This window comes from Phalaenopsis equestris, unplaced genomic scaffold, assembly GCF_001263595.1.
Source record: "Phalaenopsis equestris unplaced genomic scaffold, ASM126359v1 Scaffold000203, whole genome shotgun sequence".
Lineage (NCBI taxonomy): Eukaryota > Viridiplantae > Streptophyta > Magnoliopsida > Asparagales > Orchidaceae > Phalaenopsis > Phalaenopsis equestris.
The window spans coordinates 1647399-1668560 of record NW_018164645.1 but is presented as its reverse complement, the minus strand read 5'-3'; the positions used below and the strand labels follow the sequence as shown (position 1 = coordinate 1668560).

The 21162-nt window shown below is 35.5% G+C and overlaps 2 protein-coding genes across 2 annotated transcripts; both read right to left on the bottom strand.

The window, feature by feature from the left end:
* Positions 1–11909: 11909 nt before the first annotated feature.
* LOC110022901 (CAX-interacting protein 4) lies at positions 11910–13295 on the bottom strand. The gene has a single exon (XM_020722054.1). It carries the CDS (start codon positions 13173–13175, stop codon positions 12174–12176), a length of 1002 nt encoding a protein of 333 aa, XP_020577713.1. The 5' UTR covers positions 13176–13295; the 3' UTR covers positions 11910–12173.
* A 2698-nt stretch (positions 13296–15993) lies between these two features.
* On the bottom strand, positions 15994–17237 carry LOC110022898 (metallothionein-like protein type 2). The gene is made up of 3 exons (XM_020722049.1): positions 17088–17237; positions 16418–16498; positions 15994–16324 (listed from the first exon to the last, which is right to left on the bottom strand). The coding sequence occupies exons 1-3, from the start codon at positions 17150–17152 to the stop codon at positions 16237–16239; spliced, it is 234 nt and encodes a 77-aa protein (XP_020577708.1). The 5' UTR covers positions 17153–17237; the 3' UTR covers positions 15994–16236.
* Between the last annotated feature and the right edge of the window lie 3925 nt (positions 17238–21162).

Genomic DNA, 21162 nt, shown 5'->3' with positions numbered 1-21162 from the left:
GCAGGAATGAGGCTGGCTAAAATCTCAACAGTGACAAACTAAGAGTCTTTTTGGGGTGACAAATCTTTTAGAACTGTCGAGATGACAATAAAATTTTAAAATTATTGTGATTATTACAAACTTATCTTCTTCCATAAAAAAGAGGCAACTTTCTTATAACATATATTATGATAATAAAAAAAACTCAACACCAAGCGTGATTTTGGAAAAACCAGTCATAACCAAATATAGTCATGTAAAATTGCCCCAAATAAACCATATAGAAAATGTAATTGTGAAAATCAAAGCCTAATTGCGCAGCAAAAGCTTCACCTGCACATCTGATCCGCCTAAGGGGGTCATCTATGTGTTATTTAAGGGAAGACCGGAGACTTTTCTGTAAAAGTATTGAGTTTTAACCGCCTCTAACTAATGAACTCTCACTGGATAGTTTGTTTTTTAGATTTTTTTTTCTTTTTTTTTGTCCTTCGAAGCTAGAGAATCCAAAACCTGTGGAAGAAAAATATATTTATCCCTTTTTTCTTAATGTTTTTGAAAATTTTTGGAACTAATTTGGATTTTTCTTTATTTTGGAGAATTAAAACAAATGGAGTTTCCTAAGTTATCTGTACGAAATCAATTTTCTCATGCAGTGGGGTGCACGCCTACATAGTTGGGCAACGACTTGCATTAAGAGCCCAAATTAAACAGGATAGGTTTTTCTGACAGTTTTTGGGTCCTCGGGATCAGTTTTCGATGTTCCAAACTAAATGTTAGCACTTCCAAAGCTCGATGAAGAATTTACAACTGATTTCAAGCAATCTTGAGAATTTGGAGCCACATTTTCTGGCAACTTTGCTTCGATCAACATGTGAACTTCTACTGAACCTAAAATTACGATTAAGGAGAATTGGTTTAGGGTCCCTAGAGGATGTCCACATTGACATACAAGGGAGTAATCGCCCTTTCGGATGACAAAAAATTAGATGTCCGAAAATTGCAGATAGCTCAAAGATTTGGAGAATTCTTGAGCCCTAATTGAACTTTGTCACCGGTCTACAAGCTGCCGAACAGCCATTATCAACCTATCGCCACCATATCCTTCAGCAGTCGACCATCGCTGCCCCATCAAACTCACCCAACAATCATTGCCCATCCAAAGTCACCCAACAATCATTGCCCATCCACAGTCACCCATCTACAATCACTAGATCTGTCTCTTAACTAAGATGACCTGACCATTGCCCCCAATCTATGGTTGATTGGCCACCGTTTGCCAACGATCACTTCACCAGCACGCCCCAGCAATGGCTGACCAATTATTGTTGTCTCAATATAATTGTTCAAATTCCATCACTAGATGACAATTGCCCAAACATCTGTCGCTCAACCATTCATCTCCCAACTACCACCTCAAGACCACAGTCACCCAAAAATTAATGCCCATCTACGGTCGCACAACTTCCATTGGCTGACTACAATTGCATGTCTACAATCACCTGATCAACCAATCGACCACCGCACAACCCTTTCATCGCACAACTTTCCTTCGATCAGCATCACTCAACTAAGTAAACATGACCACTATCACCCTTTAAGATGGTCAAATCACCACCACTCGACTACGATTGTTTCACTATATTCATCCAACCATCACCACCCATCTACAATTTTTCAAGCACCAGGTGATAACTAAAGCTTCCTGACCACTAGTGCACATCAACAATCGCCTGATTGTGATCACCGACCACTTCAACTTACTGCGTTTGTCCAACCACTAGCACTTATCTATATTCGTCCAACCTATATCAACAGATTACAATCATTCAAACATCAATGTATGTCTACAATCATAAGACTACCATGCAGTAACCAAAGTCGCCGAACGATGACCACACATAACTACAACCACTCGACCGCCATCATTCAACGAATGTCGCCCATCTACAATCACCAATCTCCAACTTTTGAGTATGGTCTTTCAATCACCATCACCCGACCATAGTAAACCATTTATGACCAATTGAACATCATTTCTTGTCAACATTCGCACAAACTCCATCGTCCAATTACAACCACCCAACCATTATCACCGCCCATCTGTAATAACCCGGCTGCCATTGCTTATATACGGTCACTTAAATCAATGTTGAGAGACTACAATTTTCTTACTACAAACACTAAACAACTACAATTTTCTAACTACAAACACTTGTCAACTTCATCATAGATCATCATTTATAGAGTCAATGTATGTCATCATTTCTAAGGAAGATTAAAGTAGTCAGCACCAATACTGATGTCCATCAATTTCATTGCCTACCATTGACACAATAGATACACACAATTGCCAATAAAGCCGATGCATATCATCCTCAGCAAAAAAATACAGGGCTTTTTATTCTCTTCACTCCACTCAAAAAAAGAATAATGAAACATGTTATAACACCGTCATTTTAAAAACTTATATGCCTAAGGATCCTCCAGCATCCGCCACCATATACATTCTAGATGATACATGTCTAATACCTTTATACCAACGAAGTCCCTAATTAAAAGGAAGAGTACCATTTATAACCCATGACAAACATTAATAAAATCATTACAATTAGATCAGAACCAATGAATGTTTAATTTTTTATTTCATTTTCATATAAAGAACTCTGAAGTTCTAGATTTTCGTACAAAACCAAGCAATCATACTTAAATGAGTGCATTTGTAATATAATTCAATTCATCTTGAGATAAAAAAAAGCCAAACAAAAATCAAGGACAAGAATAACATCACCTATGTTGAATATCTTTTTCTAAGAAAAGTACTTTTTGATTTTCATTTTTAATACACTTTACTTGAGTTAAATCTTTACTTTTTTTTTCTTTGTTTGGCTAGTTTATACATATATTTTTCACCCTCCTTAGCATCTAATCTATTATAAAGATCATCAAAAGCAGAATTTTTAGCGTCACAGATTGTTTTTTTAAGAATTCATGACCGTTTGATATTTTTCCCAGTTCTCTAAGCTTTTACATTTAAACCAATTTTTATAACATAACTTCTTATATTTTATCTTTTATTGCACATTATTGTTCCACCACCAACTATTTTTATTTATAAATTTTTTTTTTTGATTCTCCATGCACATATTTTGCTGCTTGTTTAATAGTGTTTGTTACTTTATCCCACATAACATTTGCTTCTACATAAGATCCCAAATTTTGAAATCTTGAATTTTACTCATAAAAATAATTTTATTTGTGTCTTTTAAGTTTCTTCATCAAATTCTACGATATGAGTCCTAGTATTCTTTATTTTACAATTCTTAATCTTAAAATCTAGAACTAATAAATGATGTGGGTACTTAAATTTTCACTTGGAATGACCTTACAATCTTTACAATCGCGACGATCTCTTCTTTTCATAAGAAAGTAATCAATAAGAAAGTCTTTTCATAAGAAAGTAATCAATTTGTGTTTTATTAGATCCACTCTTATAAGTAATAAGATGCTCATCTCTTTTCTGAATAATTGAACTTTTTTTCTCAATGATATGATATAATTATAGAATAAAAAAAATGAGCAATTACACCAAAAAAAAAAACAATCATTTAAGGAGTGCATAAGAAGATATTAAAAGGTTAAAAAATACTCTAATTTCAAACTACTTGTACTTCTGCAGCAAGAACATCATCATCTATAAAAAAAAAACACAATCATTCTGCAGCAAGAGCAAAATAAACAGAAATCCACATTCAAATCGTATTTCACAGCAAGAAATAATAGCTTGATCAATATAACAACAACAACAACAACAACAATAGCAAAGCCTTAATCCCACTACGTGGGGTAATAGCTTGATCAATACTTCTCTAAAAAATGAAGTAAAAATAATTTATAGCAAATGAAAAAAAAATAACGCAGTCCTCACTCAAATGCACTGAAACAAAAATACAAGATAATCAAAAGCTCAAACCTTCATTTGCTGAATGATTTGTGGAAATATATGAAGCAATGCAAAATAGAAAGAAACGCACATAAATCAGGAATATAATTCAATAGATTCATTATATGTTTTTACTGATTTTAAAAAATCATGAATATTTTTTTAAAATAGAATAAACTAAAATGATAGTGTCTGTTTCTCAATTACTAGAAAACAACATTTCAAAACATAACACAATTCAAACACAGCACCCACATACATGCATTAGTAATCAGATTAACATCAATATGAATTCTATCATCATAAAATATATTTCATCAAAGCATTCTTTAAATTTATACTGAAGTCAAAGCAAACCTAATAATCCATAATCTAACAAATATCTATTGCGTGCCGTGCATAAACAGAAGGAAAGCTCAAGATGAAACCTGATACCAACAACTTAGTTGACATTATATATATATTTTTTCATTTGTTAATGGCAAGTGCTAACTTCTAAAATCATTTTTGATCAACTTCAATCTATCATACCATATGTCTTCTCATTTTTCTTCATATTTTTTTCTCACATGTCATGCCCGACTTACTTGATGCCATTAGTCTATTTCATCTAACATAGCCTCCCAAAAAGATAATATGTGACCAATAAAACTCACCAACATCCAACGCCTTGTGAGAATTTGGGAGCAGTTGCTCTTAGGACCAAATCAAAGTCCTTCAGAGTGCAGTATGAATATATCTGTGCTCAAGCTTTTTGAAATGATAACATAAATCCAATACTCTATTAATCCCTGCACTAACGCAAAACATTATTTTGAAGATCATGAGTGATGTGTAACAATTTGAAAATACAGAATGCTCTTGTTTCGCATACTATTTGCTCTTGTTAATTTGAAAGACAGACAGTAAACAAATTTAAAAAACAATGCAATTTCAATTGAGTTTAGGCATTATTCAAAAACAAGATAGAAACTTGAATGGAGAAACGCTCACTTTCTCAAATATTTTATCAATTTCTGAATGGGCCTGTCAGGCAGAAAGCATAAGTCAACTAAAATCATAATAAGCAAAAAAAAATACGACTTTCATTGCAAATTGAACTCAACGGGAAGGCTCTGCTTCAAAATAGAAAATCACAAAAAAGTTAGCAAGACAGTATAAAGAAAAGCAACTGAAATCATTCTTGACCTTCACCGCTCATCCATTGCTATCAAAGCCTGCTAACCTTCTAGAATATTTTATCAATTCCTGAATATGCCCTTCAGGCAGAAAACATAAGTCAACTAAAACCGTAATAAACAAAATAAAAAAGAACGACTTTCATCGCAAATTGAACTCAACAGGAAGGCTCGGCTTCAAAATAGAAAATGGCAAAAAAGTTAGCATGAGAGGATTAAGAAGAGCAACTGAAATCATTCTTTACCGTCACCACTCATCCACTGCCATCAAAGCTGGTCTTCTTTGCCCTAAATCAAGATAACTAAATAAGTAAAAAATACACTAAACAATAGAAACTGTCAACGCACCACCACACTCGGATAATTGAAGTCCAAAGATCCTCACAAATGGGAGGTGATCCTAAAATAAATAACAATAGATAAATATAGCAAAAATTATAAACACATCGCCACCTAAATGGACATAAAAAAAATGGCAAAATCAAATGCATGCATCATTCTAACTATCCCCGATTATTGGAATCACATGTGAAGAAAGAGCTTAGCAAGGACAGCTTGAAAGATATACTTATTCTCCAAAAGAGCACAAAAAGAAAAAAATAAAGGTCAAGCCAAGCAAAGCGCATTGGCAAAGAAATAAAACTATAAAAAACAAAAACAGGTAAAGGAAAGAAGCCATTTTATCATCTCTCCAATGAGAAGGTAGAGGGAAGTTATACTCTACAGGTTGGAGATGATTGGAGTCAACCTTTGCTTTGTCGGCTTCTAGGGTTCTTCTCTGATTTGATTTCATTTTTGGAAGATGTCATTACAATGAAAATTAAAAAATTATAAATCAGAAGCAATGTGAGAACGTTTCCGCTTGGTTTGGGCTGAGAGACGAGTAGGATAAATAGGAAGTGTTGCAAAATATAGCTGAATAATAAAAATGCTATATTTAAGAGTTCAAAGTAAAAATGTAAATGCATTATTAGAATAACAATTTGTATAGCCGAACTTTTAATAAAATACAACTTATGGCTAGGATTGAAATAATCTAATAAAATAAAATAAAAGGTTAATATTTAATATGTGAAGAATCACAAACCATTTTTATAATAGCAACATAAATATTTAGAGCTGAACAAGGTCAACATCCAGAATAACCAAGTCTCAATTTTCTACTAGAAATCATCTCATAATGAAGGAACGGGGTGAATGTAAGGTTGCTTTATGGACCAAATATATGGTCATTTCGATTTTTTTTTTTAACAACTTCTATTAACGCTCCCAAAATATTCATAAGTTTAATGTGGAGGGTGTTCAAGCCTTACATAAATCAATTTATTGTTTTGTTTATTAATGATATTTTGGACTTCCAATAACCAAGAAAAACATGAAGAGCGCATATGAGGATATTGCAAACCATGCATACCTCAAGTTGTATGCGAAGTTTTATATGTATCCCTCTTTGCTCAGTAGTATCTCTTTCCTAAATCATATGGTTTATCATCAGTCAATCCTCAAAAAAATGACAACTAGTGGATTGTTCAATTAGTCAGATGCCATCCCAGGTTTGTCCAAGCATATTCCCTCACAAGGCACAAAAAATATAGTGATGCCTCCACTTTTTAATGTTTCCAAATGGAATTGAATGGTTCCAAGTTCATAGTAATGATTCCTTAAAGGAAATGGATTGTGCGCTTATTCAAAATGAAGTGATCATTTATGCATCCAGACAATTGAAGCAGCATGAGAAGAACTGCACAACCTATAGTTAAAAGTTGTCGTTTTGCCTCAAGAAATGAAAGCACCTACCTCTTTAGCGTGTAAGTTTCTACAAATCATCAAAATATTATGTATTTCTTGAAGCATAAAGAGCTTAACCTGAGCCTGCGAAGCTAACTTAGAGTCCATATTATTACAGTTCGAAGTATTCCTTTGCACAAAAAATAACTTACTTGAAGCATGCAAGGAGACTAGAGCAAGGATTATAAGCTATATTTCAGTATCATTTCATAAAAAGCCAATGTGCTGGCTAACATGCAGAGCAAAGAACGCCTTGAGGTCTTCAATGAGGCTGTCGAGTGAGATGATCATCACTCCCAAACGGATTCAACAAGTAGAAGAATCTCAAAGAGAGAATCCTCAATATTCTATGTGCAAATTGGCTGTCGAGGAAGGAAACTGAAAGGATTTCCGAAAGGATTTCAAAATGAATGAGAAATGAATTTAGATATTCAAAGGATGCCTCTGCATGTTGAGCGAAAGAAAAAAATGGAAATCATTCTTCAAGAAGGCTATTCAACAAAATATATGATTCACCAAGGAGATAACACGTGCCGATAGATGATGAAGTCAAATTGGTAGCTAGGACTCAAGAAATGCAGCAAATTCGCGAGCCAGTGTTATACATTTTCGGGTTGTAGTATTGGTGAATATTTTTGCTCATGGTGATGCTTGCAAGTCATTTTGCTATTATATCTCTTGAACGAATAAAACTCCTAAATAAAGCTAAATAATGACCAGGGCATAAGAAATTTCTAAAGAAGTACTTAAAAGCTCAAGAAACAATAGCAAAAGAGCTCCTTAATGTTTGTGGTGAGCTCGCGAAGATTATGAAGAAATCAAATTGTAGCGCGAAAGAGTGCACATCAGTTTAAGATTGAATCCTTCTAGGATTGACATCACCTTTCACCTTAAACCCGATCAGATGTAGAAGTTGAACAAGGGTTATAGCATCAAGTTGCAACACGGAAGCACACAAACAGGTTCACTGAAATCAAATCCTCCTTGTCTAAACTTTTGGGATTACCATGAAACCCTACCTAGGGATGGAATTCCGCCAAGTGAATATAAAGATCAACTTTCAATGCAAATGCATACAAGTCGAGTAAAGATCAAAACCTCCCAAGATTGATTTGAACATTTTGTGTTCCTTATGTGATCCCACAAATAAATATAAGTACAACAAAGGACTACAAGTAGTACCATAGAAGCAAATTAGTTGATATAGAGATCTACTCCCCCTTTGATAGATCTAACCCTCTCAAGATCGGCAATGTGATAATAATGGTAGAGTTCTATGAAGCCCATATACTTTCAAATGGATTTTGTGTTCGTGACGAATATGTGTCGAACACAAACATAATAAAAGTACAATGATACAATGTGATAACAAAATGGTAGAGTTCTATGAAGCCCAGGCACTTTCAAATGGATTTTGTGTTCGTGAAGAATATGTGTCAAACACAAACATAGCACCCAAATGCTATGACGCATGTTTAACAATTCAAAAACTAAATCAATTTTGTTGCAATCAAATTGGAATATAAAGTTTACTAAACACAATATAAAATGGCCGAAACATGAGCATAACACAAGCAAGGCACATAAAACTCAAAATAAACAAACTTGAAACCAAAACTTACAAAAGAAATGATACTCATAATATTATATGCACTAGTTTCCTTAGACATCCGCGATACATAGCACCTACCCCTCTTCTCGCATTTCCATCAATTCTTCAAAGCTTAATAAAACAAAAAATGATACTGCGAAGCCAAAGAGCTTTGATCGAAGTTGAAGCCCATATCATGCACCTCAAAATCATTCCAACACCTTCAAAGCCAAAACCAGTCATTTCATTCAAAATTGTTAATCATTTTCAGATTAAGTCATATTGTATAATGACCTTCAAAGCCATTGTCAAACTCGAACCTAAAGCCAAAGCCCAAGCCTACTACCTCAACCATCGTTGAGATAAGATTCGAGTTAGTCCATCCTTTTCTTAATATTATAATAGAGTCAATGTTACTAGAACAATAAATAAAAATGTTAAAATAAATCTTCACAAATGACACAGTCCTCTGCTTGATTCGTTATGAGACATTATCTTGCTTTCAAATATTTTGATGAAACTATGATGTTAACAAGATTTTATTTCACTTTATTTATTTGTCTTTTAATTTTCTAATATGCAGGTCTGATGAGATGTAAAATACAATTAAAAATATTCTAAAATACTAATAAATATTTTTTTATATATATATATATATATATATATATATATATATATATATATGCATATTATTAATGACTACAATATATAGACTATATATTCATTTAATCATTTATAGGCAATGTTATTAAATAGCAAACAATTTTTATTATAAAACTATAATTAATGATTGGATAGAGAATAAAAGAAATTAAATATTTCATATCAATAATTTATAAAATATAGTGTGTCCATAGCATATCGTGTCCTACATTTATAATGTGCCCATGCAATATTGTATCATCGTATTCGTGTCGGTACTTCAAAGATGAGAACGAATACGGATCCTTAAAAATTCTCGAAAACTTCATTTGAGATTCCTTTTTACTACAAACACTTCCTAGACATTGAAGTGGATATCCCTCAAAGCTAAAATTCATAAATGGTTCATGAACTAATGGTGCAATCTAAACTTTTAAAATAAAAAACAAATGAATCAATCTTCACGTTCTTAATATTCCTTTATGGCGATGGCATTATACATGATTGCCCACCAAACAATTTTGGGATTAAAATTTTCTTAAAAGTGAAAACGCCTTACTAAAACACAAAATCAAGAGCAATAAGGTAAGCGGCACCACGAATTAAGGAGTAGTCAGCTGAGTTATTTGTTGAGTTCAAACAATTTGACAAAAGAAGTTGCAAAAGAGGTGAGATATTCAACCAATCTATGAAATGAAGATTAACAAGTAAGCATAGGTCTCTACTTAATAAGGATATGGCACCATAGCCATATGTAGAAGTGGGGGCGACATGTCTAGCTTAAGTAATGAAATTTTAAAAAAGTCAAGCTTGTTATTTGCCTTTACAAAAAATGCACATCTTTAGTAAATATGGAGCTTCATTTATCGCTTTTTAAGACATTATAAAGTTCAGATGGTTGGAGTTATGTTATCATGCTTATAGGAAAAACGTTGTCCCTCATTGTTCAACATCAGGTGGCTTGTGATGTTTACCCATCGAGAATTGCTATAGAAACTTTTGGAAAGACAACCATTGCCTATTTATGCCCCTTCCTTGAGCTTGGGAACATGCTATTTGGAAATTCTAGAGAGGGCCATATCTGAGCAATGACGACAACTAAGAAACTAGACATGGAGGTGCATGAAGATGCAAGTCCCAATCTTAGTTAAGTCTCTAGCAAACTTTGTAGAGGTGCTTGCAACGAGGCAAAGTAAATTCAATTAAGAAGTTGACATTGAAGTTTAAGTAAAGAGGTGCATGTGACAATGACAACTGCGAGCAGTCATTAAAGCTGTGTTGGAATTAAGAAGCAATCATTGAAGTTCTGTAAAGAGAAGAAGGAAACAATACTAACTATGGAGAGAGCAACAAAGATGCATAAGGAGGCACAAGCAATGATGCGAGCTGAGGAGTAGGCATTTATGTTTTATAAATTCATATTGTGATGCCATACAAAGGTCAATGATGTGGTAGGCCAGAGCAAATGCCACCATTCTCAACTTGAAGTTAGTAAATGCCAACATTATACCAAAAACTCTCAAAAGACCATTTTATGCCCAAATTAAAGGTGAGAATATTGGTTGCCCAAAACACTTACTGTTCAATAGTTCTATCACTTCTATGATGCTTAATATTATTGAAACATGAAATGTCAAGACCTGTCAAGGAGAGGATCAACTTCTATATATCCCCAAACGATGTAATAGCTCCTGGCATAAAATAGCATATAAAATGGTTTGGCCTACACTAATCAGCAATGTCAAAATGTAGTAAGATGAAAATGATACTTATATGTCAGTGGAAGTTAGATTGATGGGTCATCTTAAGCCGAATACTTCTCCAAAAAAATTAGAAAAATATAAATTTATCAAGCCAACCAGGTGATTTTGTCCTCGTGAAGTCCCTTTGCTACACAAGTCAATGAATTTTCAAAATTCCTTAATCTTTTGGGTCAATGATTGAGCTTGAAGGTGAAAATAGCTTAGCTAATTCAATATAATTTCCTCCATGAAATGAAAAGCAAGGGCTCAAAATGGAGCCCTTGCATTATTGGGGAAGAGAGGGAACTAGAGTAATGTGCCTTCTATAAAGGTGGGTGAAACATGATTTAATACTTTTGAGATACAATACATGTTGAAGAGATTTCATCTCCAAGATTCATCTTGGACAAAAGTACCCTAATATAAAAAGTATTATGATCCTTCAATTGATAAGATGAATGAGAAGCAAGACATCTCATCTCTAAAAGTTGTGTCGGACCATTATTCCCCTGAAGATAATTGAAGAATATAGAAGACTTGTAAGCTTTAAGATCTTTGATATTGAAAATCAAAAACAATTTATGGCTTTAGGATTCGAATTCGGTGCAAATTAAGCTAAACTATCAGAACTTGGTTGACATTTCAAAATATGAGATGAGTTCGTGGATTTGACGTAATGACCTTCAAACAATTTGAAGCAATCCAATAACTAAGATCTGGAAGTAATGTTGTTTTGTCTTGCACTGTTGCATGTGGATTCTGAAACACAAATCTTGGCATCGTTATTGTGTGACAATAATTAACAAGAAATTTGTAGAGTCATTTCAAAATCTATTGCATTAAAATGTGCAAGATTTAGAAAAACAAAAAAACAAAACTGATCTATTATAATATGGAGGGCTTTAAAATAATCAGCAAAGAGCTAGAGAACCACCCAAGCATACTCACCATTAAATCTATAAAAAATATATATCAAAATATATCATTTTTGTCTATTTTGACGAAACCATAAATCATGTTGCAAAGAGAATAAAGATGAAAAAGGGCTATAAAACTGAAGAAACTACAACTTAATTGCTTAACACAAAGAAGGCCGATGATAAACAAAGTCACCCGGCAAGAAAATCATTCACCATTTCAGATACAACGACAAATACATATACCACCATGAAAAGCACTCAGATGCATATCTACCAAATGTTGTATCAGTTTTCCCGTTAAATCAAACTCAAAAGGTGCATAATAAATCACAACCATACAATGAGTACCAATGCCTCAACAGAAAAGCAATCAAACCATATTTGTGAGAGGAGTTAATCTCTCCTATCCCTACGGCTCCTCCTCTCAAAGCTCTTCTTCTCCATATCATCCACATCAGACCCAGAACCATTAGTATCTGAACTACGATAAGCTCTCCTCCGGTCTCTTCTCTTCTCTCTTCTTCGCCTGTGATGTTTAGCAGCAGCCGTACCATCAGAATCACTAGAAAGATCAACTGTCCTCTCATTGCGCCGTTTGCGGTGATGACGACCATTAGACTCATCATATGACTCGTCGTCAGAAACAGGCCTCCTCTTGTGGCTCCTCCGCCGCTTGCCCTCCTTTTTACTCTTCCTACGCCTGGCCCGCTTCTCATCCTCATCGTCAGAACTCTCATACCTCCTCTCTTCCTTCCTTCTTCTCTTCTCCTTTCTCCTCCCATCCTCCTCCTCCTCCTCTTCTTCTTCATCATCACTAAATCTTGATCTTTTGCCACTCCTCATCTTTGACATCCCCCTCTTCTCAGATTCCTTCTTACCTTTCTTTCCGTATTTAGCAGCGATTAACTTCTCAATCTCCGGATCCAAATCTGAATCAGAGCTCTCATCCTCCTCCTCCTCCTCCTCTTCACTCTCTTCTTCCTTCCTCCCGCTCCCCTTCTTCAATTCATGGAATAAAGCCGCGGCTTCATCAGCCGCCGCCTCATCCTTCTCCCTCCCCTGCTTGAGACTAAGGAAGTTCCGACACTGAAAAGTAAGATGGCCGACCCTGCCACACTTCTTGCAGGCGCCACGGGTATCGTCGGCGTTGGTTCCCGTAATCCGCGCAAGGGCGAGCAGACCTTGGAAGCTCGCGTAAGCGTTCTCCCCTCCATCCTCGCCGTCTCCGAGGGAGGATCGATTGGCAGAGGGCTTCGCATCCTTTTCGTTGTTGTTTGTGGGAGCGTATGGATCGTAGCCGATGGCGCTTTGCCAGATGCCGTGGGTCTGAAGAGCCGCGCTGCTGTGAACGCGGTTGTTCGCAGGCATACGCACACGCCCAGCCGTCGCCGGCATGTTTGATGAATTTCGGTAAGGATAGGGCTAGGGTTTCGGAGGCGAATTCTAGGTTTCGTTCCTGAGAAAAAAACGCAGAGCTGCAGATGAAGCGAGTTCCCGGGGAGAATAGAACACAACTTGTTGAATGTTCAGCTTTGTATCATATATAAAGTATTATTTAAATAGAAATTGTTTAATTATATTTTATTTAATTTAACAGTTTATAATAATTTATTATCATTTAATAGCATTATTAATGTTAATTCAATGGATTTTTTCTATTTGATTATTTCAATAAATAAAATATACTTGCACTTCTATATATTATTTGATTAACAAAATTCTAGTCCAGTTTTCTTTCATATAATCATAATCGTCCTATTAACTTTGATCGTTGATCATAAATCATTCATTGTTTATTATTATCTGATCTTTATTGCTCAATTTTTTTTATTTGATTGTTATTATCCAACTAATATTATTCAAATTCTAATTTTTTTAATATATTATAATATCTTATTTTTAATTTAAAAGAGATAAATTGTATAATTTACTTATATACCATAAATTTCTTGCATAAAACCTATAATATTTCCTATAACTTATAGCAAGGTGCCCATCTTATGATTCAAAAAATAATAATAATAATAATAATAAACAAAAATAACAAAAAAAAATCCCAATATCTTCTATATCTATTATCTCTAAGTAGAGATCTAAAAAAGGTAAAGTGATAAAATAATCATCGACTTTTACGTGGGATCATTTTAGTCACAAAATTTATAGAAGTGTCAGAATTATCTCTTGACTCTTTAAAGTTGAGTTGAAATAGTCCACATTGAGAACTATTGGAGCTTAATTTTAAAATCATTGATGACAATTTTGGCACTTTCATAAACTCTGCCCCATATAAATAACCATGGACTATTTTGACACTTTTCTCAAAATAAAAAAAAAAAATTTTGCACTTTATGACCAATAGTTCTTAACAATCAACAGATTTTAAAATAAATTTATACATCAGAAATGTGTTTGCATGAATCTCGAGGAGATCCAATGAACCAGGAGGCTAGGAAGTAAGGCTAAGGAGGGCCGACTAGTCGCGACTAAAAGGCCCACTAGCAGAAAAACCAAATGACTCACAAGAGGAAGAACAAAGGGCTCACTAGTAAAATACCAAAGGGTCTACTGACCAAATGGGTCACTAGCGAAATATGAAATGACCTTTTTTTACTAGATGCAGCGCCCACCCTCCCCCTTAACCGGCGTTAGAGCACGGTTGAATGCAGACAATCCAAACCAAGGACCAAGGTCAATTGAGCTAAGCAAAGGCATTGATATTTCTCTCACCACACCTCGACTCCAAAAAAAAAGAACAACATTGTCATCCATCTCACATATGCACTTGAGAATCCTCACCATAGTTCAGGAATTGTCCATAATATAATCACAAAGAGCATCACAGAGAATTACCCTGTCAAAAAGTGAGTTGCCCAAAGAATTACAGTGATTCATCCATTTGTCCGATAGTCTAGCCTTGCTTTGTCAATATGAGTTCCTCATCCATAGATAATAATAGAAAACCATACCATAATAGCTAATCAACAAAGGAAAGCTAATGGAGTCAAGTTTTATCGATCCAAGGACCACCAAATGCCAACTGACAACCTCAATTTCACACAATCAGACGAACTACTCTTGGTTCACCATTTTACTATATTTCAAATTTGGGCCAATCACACACATAGCACCTAAAACATCACTATTTGCAAATCCAGTACCCACTTTCATCCATTTTCACTTTCTCACTCAAATATCAAAATTCATGATAAAACTCCAACCCATATTTTTTTTATTCATTTTTATCAAATTGTCAATGATTTGATTATGTCACGCGTAAATACATCAACCCGGTAATAGATAAATATCATGTGTGTTAATTTTATAAATAATTATGTTTTCCATGTTATGTATGTAATTATATCTTCATCATTCATATTGCACCTTCAGTAGTGCTTTTCAGGTGGGACGCGGCATTCAGCAGGTGGCTCGGCAAGTTCCCCACAAACCAACTTATAATGGATGAGCTTGGCCATGAAAATTGAAATAGAAACCAGGCCAAATCCTGCCCGTCAGTTTTTGACTAACTTAAACCCGAATAAGTCCAACCCAAGCCAAATCTGACCCCGCCCAATACCTTTAATATATACAAATTTATGAACAAACATCATCAATACAATATTTTTCATCCTGTACTTATACATCCATATTTTTCAAAAAAATTTCGCAATATTATTTTATGATGGACAAACATCATCATAATGTCAAAAATAACTTTTAAAACAAATTGCAGGAACAAAATATTTGCAATTTTACTCTTAAATAATATGTATATCCTGTAGCGATGAATTATCGTGCCGAAAACAATCAAGCTTGATACATAAAATTTATTCTAAAATTAATAAAAGGACCTTTTAAAACAAATTCCCAAGTAAAAAAAAAACATTTTTATGCCAAATAATATGCATTTATTCTATAATTATTTAAAACAAAATTAAAAACCCGCAAGCCAGCCTGACCCATTTAATTGAGCTCAAGCCCAATTGCTACAAATAATTCATTTCTAGGGGATGTATGCTATCGATTTAAGCAGAACTTTAAACACAATGATTTAACAAATCTGGGATTGAAAACAAAATAGAGAAATGCTAAGGAGAAATTGAATTAACTGAATAAAAAATTTAAAGTTATAATTTTATTTTTCCGTCCAGCAAGATTTGAATATAATCTGAGTTAAATTGGTTACCCCGCCCCTTAATATTACGAAAAGGAACAATAGATCAAACACCACAAACTTCAACTTCCATAGATTAAAAACTCACTTCACATTCAAACAAACAAAACACACCATGCAACACAACACAACACACGCACACGCACACAAACAAGATAATTTCACTGCATTTAACAGCAGAGATGCTTATAATTACATGCATACTTATAATTACCAGAACCTTTAAGCACACAATATGATCTATCGCATCTCAAGATCTAGCTGCATACACTCGTTCCAGAGCTCTCACTTGCAGTTGCAGGGGTTGCAGTTGCAGTTATCGCCGCACTTGCAGCCACCATTCTCTGCTCCGGCCACCACCGCCTCAAAGTGTCTGCCCAAAAAGGAAAACAAAGAAGGGAAAAAGATCAGAGCTCGGATGAATTTAATAGGAAGAAGAAAAGGAGATAAGAGAGAAGAGAAAAACCCTTTCTCAGGAGCAACTCCGGCGACAATGGTCCGGCTGGTGGCGAAGGTCTCCTCTCCCAAATCAGGATACATCTTGCATCTAAGTTTGAGCAAAACCAAATCAGGGTGTTAATCCATGGAATCCATTTTGAAAAGAACCGTTTATAAAACCCTAAAAAACTGGATTACATGCCATAATCGCAAGCGAATAGAGGGCAAAAACATAAGAACGGCGACGATGACACATGAACAAGTCAAAACATCACTGAATTCAAAGAAATTTGAGAGAATTAGCACAACGACTTCATCAGAACCTGAAAACATGGGATTGTGGCAAATCAACCATACATAAGAAGTAAATACAAAGAAGAAAGTACAAGAAAACAATATATACATCTAAAATCACATGTTCACACAAAATTGCACAAAGACTGGATCAGATATCATCCGTCTACAACACCCTATAAAATTAAATTAAATGCTCAAATTACGAGCAGATAGAGGGGAAAACATTCTATCAGCGATAAGGATAGATCAACATCACCCGCGTCAACAGATTCTAAGAAATTTAAGAAAAAAAAATAAGACCAGGATCCATTCGAAATCTACCAGATTAGGTTTTCACGTTCACAACATCAAAAAGTAATTAAAAAAAAAAATACAGACATTCAGTTCGAGCAGAAGATTACCCAGAGCAGCCAGAGCCGCACTTGCAAGCAGCTCCGCACCCACAGTTTCCTCCGCAGCAAGACATTTTTCCTTAAATTTAAAAAATGAACGCAAATAAAAAGATTTAAAATGCTATTTTTGGATTCAACTGACTGGTTTCGAGTTGCAGGCGAGAGCTCAATTTATAGGGCAAAATGACGGTGACATCTTTATAATCTACCGTACAGGTGTCATCATCTCATGAGTTTGGCTTATTTTACTGATGGGATGGGCTGCAGCCCGTGAACGGCCCACTATAGTTTGTGTTCTTTGTCCATGTGTTTCTCTTCCCTTTAAGCCGTGTGATGCGAATTGGTTGGTCGAGATATTATTACGATCACACGCAATTTTTTTTTGCGTGCCGTATGGTTTAGTTTTATTCTAACAAGTATCTCGTTTTTTTCTTTTTTTTAACAAATTTTATCATTTTTAATACTCTTAAAATAAAAAAATTGAAATATAACCTTCTGTAATTTATTTTTAATAAATTTTACTTCTAAAAAAATGTTTAGAGACTTTGTTATTTAGCTTTGACAATTGTAGTGTTTGTTTGAGACAATTATGACTGTTTTGAAAAAAAAAAAACATTTGTCAAATTGTTATAGAAAAAAATAATATTCAAAAAATTGAAATTGTTATTATAAATTTATTTTATTTTTAAAAGGTCAAAACAATAATTTTCTAGTAGGCAGCACAATCATGTTAGATTGCAAACACAGCTTCTCATCATAACTTTTTGAAGAAACATACAAAACATAATTTTTCCAAACACCTAACAAAACAATGAAGTAACGCACCGCCACCACACAATTGTCACAAACACAACCGTAATGATTTGATTCATGTTTCAATAGATTAGGTCTTCCAGGTGTTGTTCGGTTGGTTGCTTTTAACTAAGATATCGTTGAGATACACCTCAACATTCTTTTATTTTTTATTAGAAAAAAAATACATCCATGAGGTGCTGATAGATCGTCCAACGTTCTTAAGGTCCAAAGAACATTACATTAAAACTAAAACAAAAAAAAAAATGTCTTCTGCAGTAATGAATGTCATTTTCTTTGCATCGGCTGAATGCGCCTTTATCTGGTGGTAGCTAGAGTTAACGTAGAAGAAATTCATTACTGGCTATCATACGGTTGTGTCCACCAAAGCATCAATCTTTGGAAGGGGGTAGGTGTCCTTCGGGCAAGCAGCTTTAAGGTAAGTGAAGTCGACGTACATCTGCCACTTACCATTGGCTTTCTTGACCATGATGATGTTCAAGAGCCAAGTTAGGTACTGGATTTCACACATGTAACCAATGTCAAACAAATTATGCACTTCCGCCGCAATTGGTTTAGACAAAGATCTGGAGACCGGTCGGATCTTTTGTTGGACCGAACGGGAGTAGGGGCTAATGTTCAGTCGACGACACATTGCATCGATCAAAACATTGGGCATTTCTGTTGTGGTTCAGGAAAACACTTCTTAGTTCTCCCAAAACATCTATGCAGTTGGTTCTCAAATCCTGCGCAAAATGTTCACTAATCAAAAAAACTTTATCGGGTTCTTCATCGGATATTGGTATCTAGAGGACGACCTCACTGGTCTCGAGATCGCCCTCACTATGGATCTGGATATTGAGCGGTTCTTGGTCGACACTCGAAACTGCTCGCTAATATCAGTTTCTAGACTTCTTCAATTTTTCCTGGACTGTTATTATTTCCCCATCGCCTGGGAACTTTACGGCTACATGGTAGCTTGAAGTTACCGCCTGACAGCTGTTCAGGAGTGGTCGACTGAAGATAATATTATAGGTCTGTGGTGACTCTACCACGAGAAAATATTGTGTGTTGCTATACTACTTTCTTAGCTCTCCCTAAGAGATGGAGATACCTCCTTCCTTTTCCATGAGAATTGGAACAACGGGCTGGCCGGTGCTGTTAACTAATCGACCTTCAAGCCAATCTTATTGAACACTAATTTTAACAGTATATTCATCGAACTTCCCATATGAACGAGAATACTACCCACTTAGTAGTTTTTTTATCAGCATTGTGACAACAATCGCCTCATTGTAAGAGTTCCTCTTTGGTGGGAGATTTGCATCTGTAAAGACAATGGGTAAATGGTTATGTGTGTATGGAGCGACGAAGCATACCTTTTTCGATGTTGTCTCTTTAGACCAGAGGGTGGAGGTCCTCCCCAAAAGATCGCGGGGATTATCTCTGCTACATCGACCTCGCCCCTAACAGGCCCATTGGAGGGAACCTTTGTTGGCGCTTTACCTTGCGGCTGTGAATGTGTGTTTTTCTGGTTCAGACAAGTTCCTATATTAGGTTTCAGAGGTGACGACACTCCTTTGAGTTGTGTCTATGGTCATGGTGGTACTGATATTACCTTTTCAGATCTCATAAGACCGGCGACGCCTTTATTGGCGGGGCCTATTTGAAGTAGTTATTATTTTGGATGGCTTAGACTATTTCCGACATCAACACACTGAGGGGTGTCTAACTTTGCATTTCCCTGTAGACCTATGGTCACTCATAATACTAAGTTGATCATTGATCATAGCACTGCTTTAATTCATGGTTACCTTGGTCGTTTCTCCACTGATCTTGAACTAAGAGTTGTTGTTTTAGTAACAGAAAAATTGATTGTCATTCACCATTTGTTGTTCGCTCCATTCTTTTTGCGTCTTTGATAAGTGGTTAGATGATTCTTACTTGCCCTTTTGGGAACTCTAGAGGGCTTCTTCGACGAGTATTTGCTCGTTCATCTTCTTCAATACTTCTGCGAAATTAGAAAGTTTAAACAGATTTATGTCATACTTAAATCACTTGCTTCAAACTCCTCACTTCAAGGTAGTTCATGTTATTTCTAGCTTCAGATTTATAACTTTCAACATTTCATTCTGGAAGTGGGTGATATAGGCCCGTAGGCTCTCGTTTTCTCCCATCATGAGATAGAGCGGGGTGCGAGTCTTTCCTCGACTTCTATATGTTTAAGAAGTGTGAAATGAAGAGTATCCTAAACTCGTAGTAACTTGGAATGGTGTCGGTTGACAGACCATTGAACTACTGAAGGGCTGACTAATTCAAAGTGGTTAGGAAGATACGACACATTATTGGGTTGTCAATCTAGAGCAGATCGACAGATGATTCGAACGACGCAACGTGGTTGATAGAGTTGGTCCTTCATTTGTAAGCATCCAATCGAAGAATCCTTAGCTTAGGTAGAGATATAACCTCTTTGATTTGCCAAATAAAGGCCCCTCCTGCGAGTGACCGGACAAACACTCACATCTATTCTTCCCATCACATGTTCGCCCGCACAGATGTGGTTGTGTCGGTGCGTTGAGACTCACCTGGTCCCTTTGTCTGTTGGTTGCTGATTTAGTTGTGCAGGATAGGTGAATTCCTTGGTGGGTGCATTTGGGGACGAACCTCCTAGGGTTCCACTTCCAGGCGAGGCGCTTGGTCGTTCATCAGGGTGATTGTCGGCACTATTTTTGGTGTGGGGTTTGCCCGTAAGAAGCTGTCGGTCATCGGAATTGAAATCCCGTTGCCCGCTTCGGAAGGACGTTTTTTTTTAAAAATTTTAGTTTTGAAAAAGATGAAGTCAAACTGACCCCATAATCTTCATAGTTTAGATGAAAGAGCACTTTATCTCAAATCCTGTATCTATCTCGAAGGATGAACACAAGAATTGAGAGTGAGGCTCGATCAAATAAACTAGAGAAAGTTATGACATCCGTTTGGTCTGCGAAACCAATGTATTGGCCGACAAGTTCCCCTATTTAATATAAGGAATTAAATAGGGTTTATATTATGCTGGGTTCGGGAAAAGCTTCCTATAAGGGCAAGCCCCTATAGTTAATTACATCATAGATAACTGAAGTTACCTAAGAATACTCTCGATAAAAGTCAAGAAAAATTATCTTCAAGAAGTTCAAATGGTAAGGACATTTCAAAGATATCGGACTAAGAAGTGTGAAAGGGGATTGGTTCAAATTTTGAACATTTTATTTTGGAGTCCAAAGGAGGAAACACTAGAGGATGTCACGGATTCGAA

Bases quoted from the DNA above. Each gene is read 5' to 3' on its own strand.
- LOC110022901 (XM_020722054.1), bottom strand. From the start codon at position 13,175: ATGCCGGCGACGGCTGGGCGTGTGCGTATGCCTGCGAACAACCGCGTT.
- LOC110022898 (XM_020722049.1), bottom strand. From the start codon at position 17,152: ATGTCTTGCTGCGGAGGAAACTGTGGGTGCGGAGCTGCTTGCAAGTGC. The intron at 16,499-17,087 runs GTAATCTTCTGC...GCTCAAACTTAG, and splicing joins TGCGGCTCTGGCTGCTCTGG to ATGCAAGATGTATCCTGATT. The intron at 16,325-16,417 runs GTTTTTCTCTTC...CTTTTTGGGCAG, and splicing joins GGAGTTGCTCCTGAGAAAGG to ACACTTTGAGGCGGTGGTGG.